At 51.6% G+C, this 1,224-nt stretch overlaps 1 protein-coding gene across 1 annotated transcript in view; it reads right to left on the minus strand.

Annotated features, from left to right (window-relative positions):
• Nucleotides 1-748: 748 nt before the first annotated feature.
• Nucleotides 749-1,224, minus strand: part of LOC106816393 (glycine-rich cell wall structural protein-like) — a 12,487-nt gene continuing 12,011 nt past the window's right edge. Inside the window, exon 2 of the mRNA XM_014820995.1 lies at nucleotides 749-1,151. Coding sequence (XP_014676481.1) covers nucleotides 749-1,151 — 403 coding nt within the window. The remainder of the gene's footprint in view (nucleotides 1,152-1,224) is intronic.

The raw sequence follows: 1,224 nt of genomic DNA on the forward strand, positions 1-1,224 counted from the left end.
CATGAGAGTGAGCATACAGTACTAGCGAGTACATAGCGAGTAACTAGCGATAGCGATACATCCGATGAGCATAGGGCGAGTGAGCGAGTAGCATAGTAGGTGGAGGCGTGTGAGAGAGCGTTATATAGAACGAGCGAAACGTTTTTGATTCGCACGCATGCTCGCGTGCACAAAACAATCAATGTTGTCGCACGTGAACGCGCTTGAGCAAGCCGCAAGCGCATGCTAAATGTGCGTCATGCGAAGCTAACCCGCGTGCGTCATGCCCGAACACGCACGATCGATGCTCGGCTATCTTCGTCGTCTAACATTTTTCATTCCCGAGAGCCGCAGAAGACGTCGCCGCGTATCAGAGCGTGTCACATCATTGCGTACGTGTATATAATAAAAAAAACGTCTCTTTGGTTTAATAATAAATCGGCTTTTCGCTCGCATAACAATCTACATGTGCATCGTTAATCGACAGAAGACTCCTTCCTCCTTCCCAGACGAGAATCTCTATTGTCGAGAAACGCGGAAACATTCTCCCGGTCTGCCACGTACCGCGTGTGTTCAATTACCCGGATGTAAGATGGCGCCCGCACAACGGGGTGTTTATAAATAATTAATCCGACGTTTTCTCGACTAATATGTCGCGTCGTTTAAAACGTATCACCGAGACGAAGAAGATTTCGCTCAGCGGTTGATATATATATACACAGCCTTAAGAACGAGTGACCTAGTGCCATTTCCTAGGGACGTGCGAGTTTTAATGGTATCTGTTGTGCCTGTTGTTTCCGTATTTCGGGTAGTACCTGTTATTATACCTGCCGTGGCCGCCCTTGCCGTAACGGTGGCCCTTGTTGTATCGGTTACCATGGTAACTAGGGCGTCCGTAGCTCTTGTAGTTACCGCCGCCGCCGTACCTAGGGTAGCCGTGTCCGTAGCTCTTGTAATGTCCACCCTTGCCGTAGCTCTTGTAGTTACCGCCGCCGCCGTAGCTTGGGTATCCGTGTCCGTAGCTCTTGTAATGTCCACCCTTGCCGTAGCTGTTGTAGTTACCGCCGCCGCCGTAGCTTGGGTAGCCGTGTCCGTAGCTCTTGTAATGTCCACCCTTGCCGTAGCTGTTGTAGTTACCGCCGCCGCCGTAGCTTGGGTAGCCGTGTCCGTAGCTGGCGACAGAATAAGGAAGGGTAGCCTCATCGCGTAGCCGCTGGCCCCGCTACCCTTTGCGGCGTAACCACA

Source organism: Priapulus caudatus, unplaced genomic scaffold (assembly GCF_000485595.1).
Source record: "Priapulus caudatus unplaced genomic scaffold, Priapulus_caudatus-5.0.1 Scaffold1367, whole genome shotgun sequence".
Lineage (NCBI taxonomy): Eukaryota > Metazoa > Priapulida > Priapulimorpha > Priapulimorphida > Priapulidae > Priapulus > Priapulus caudatus.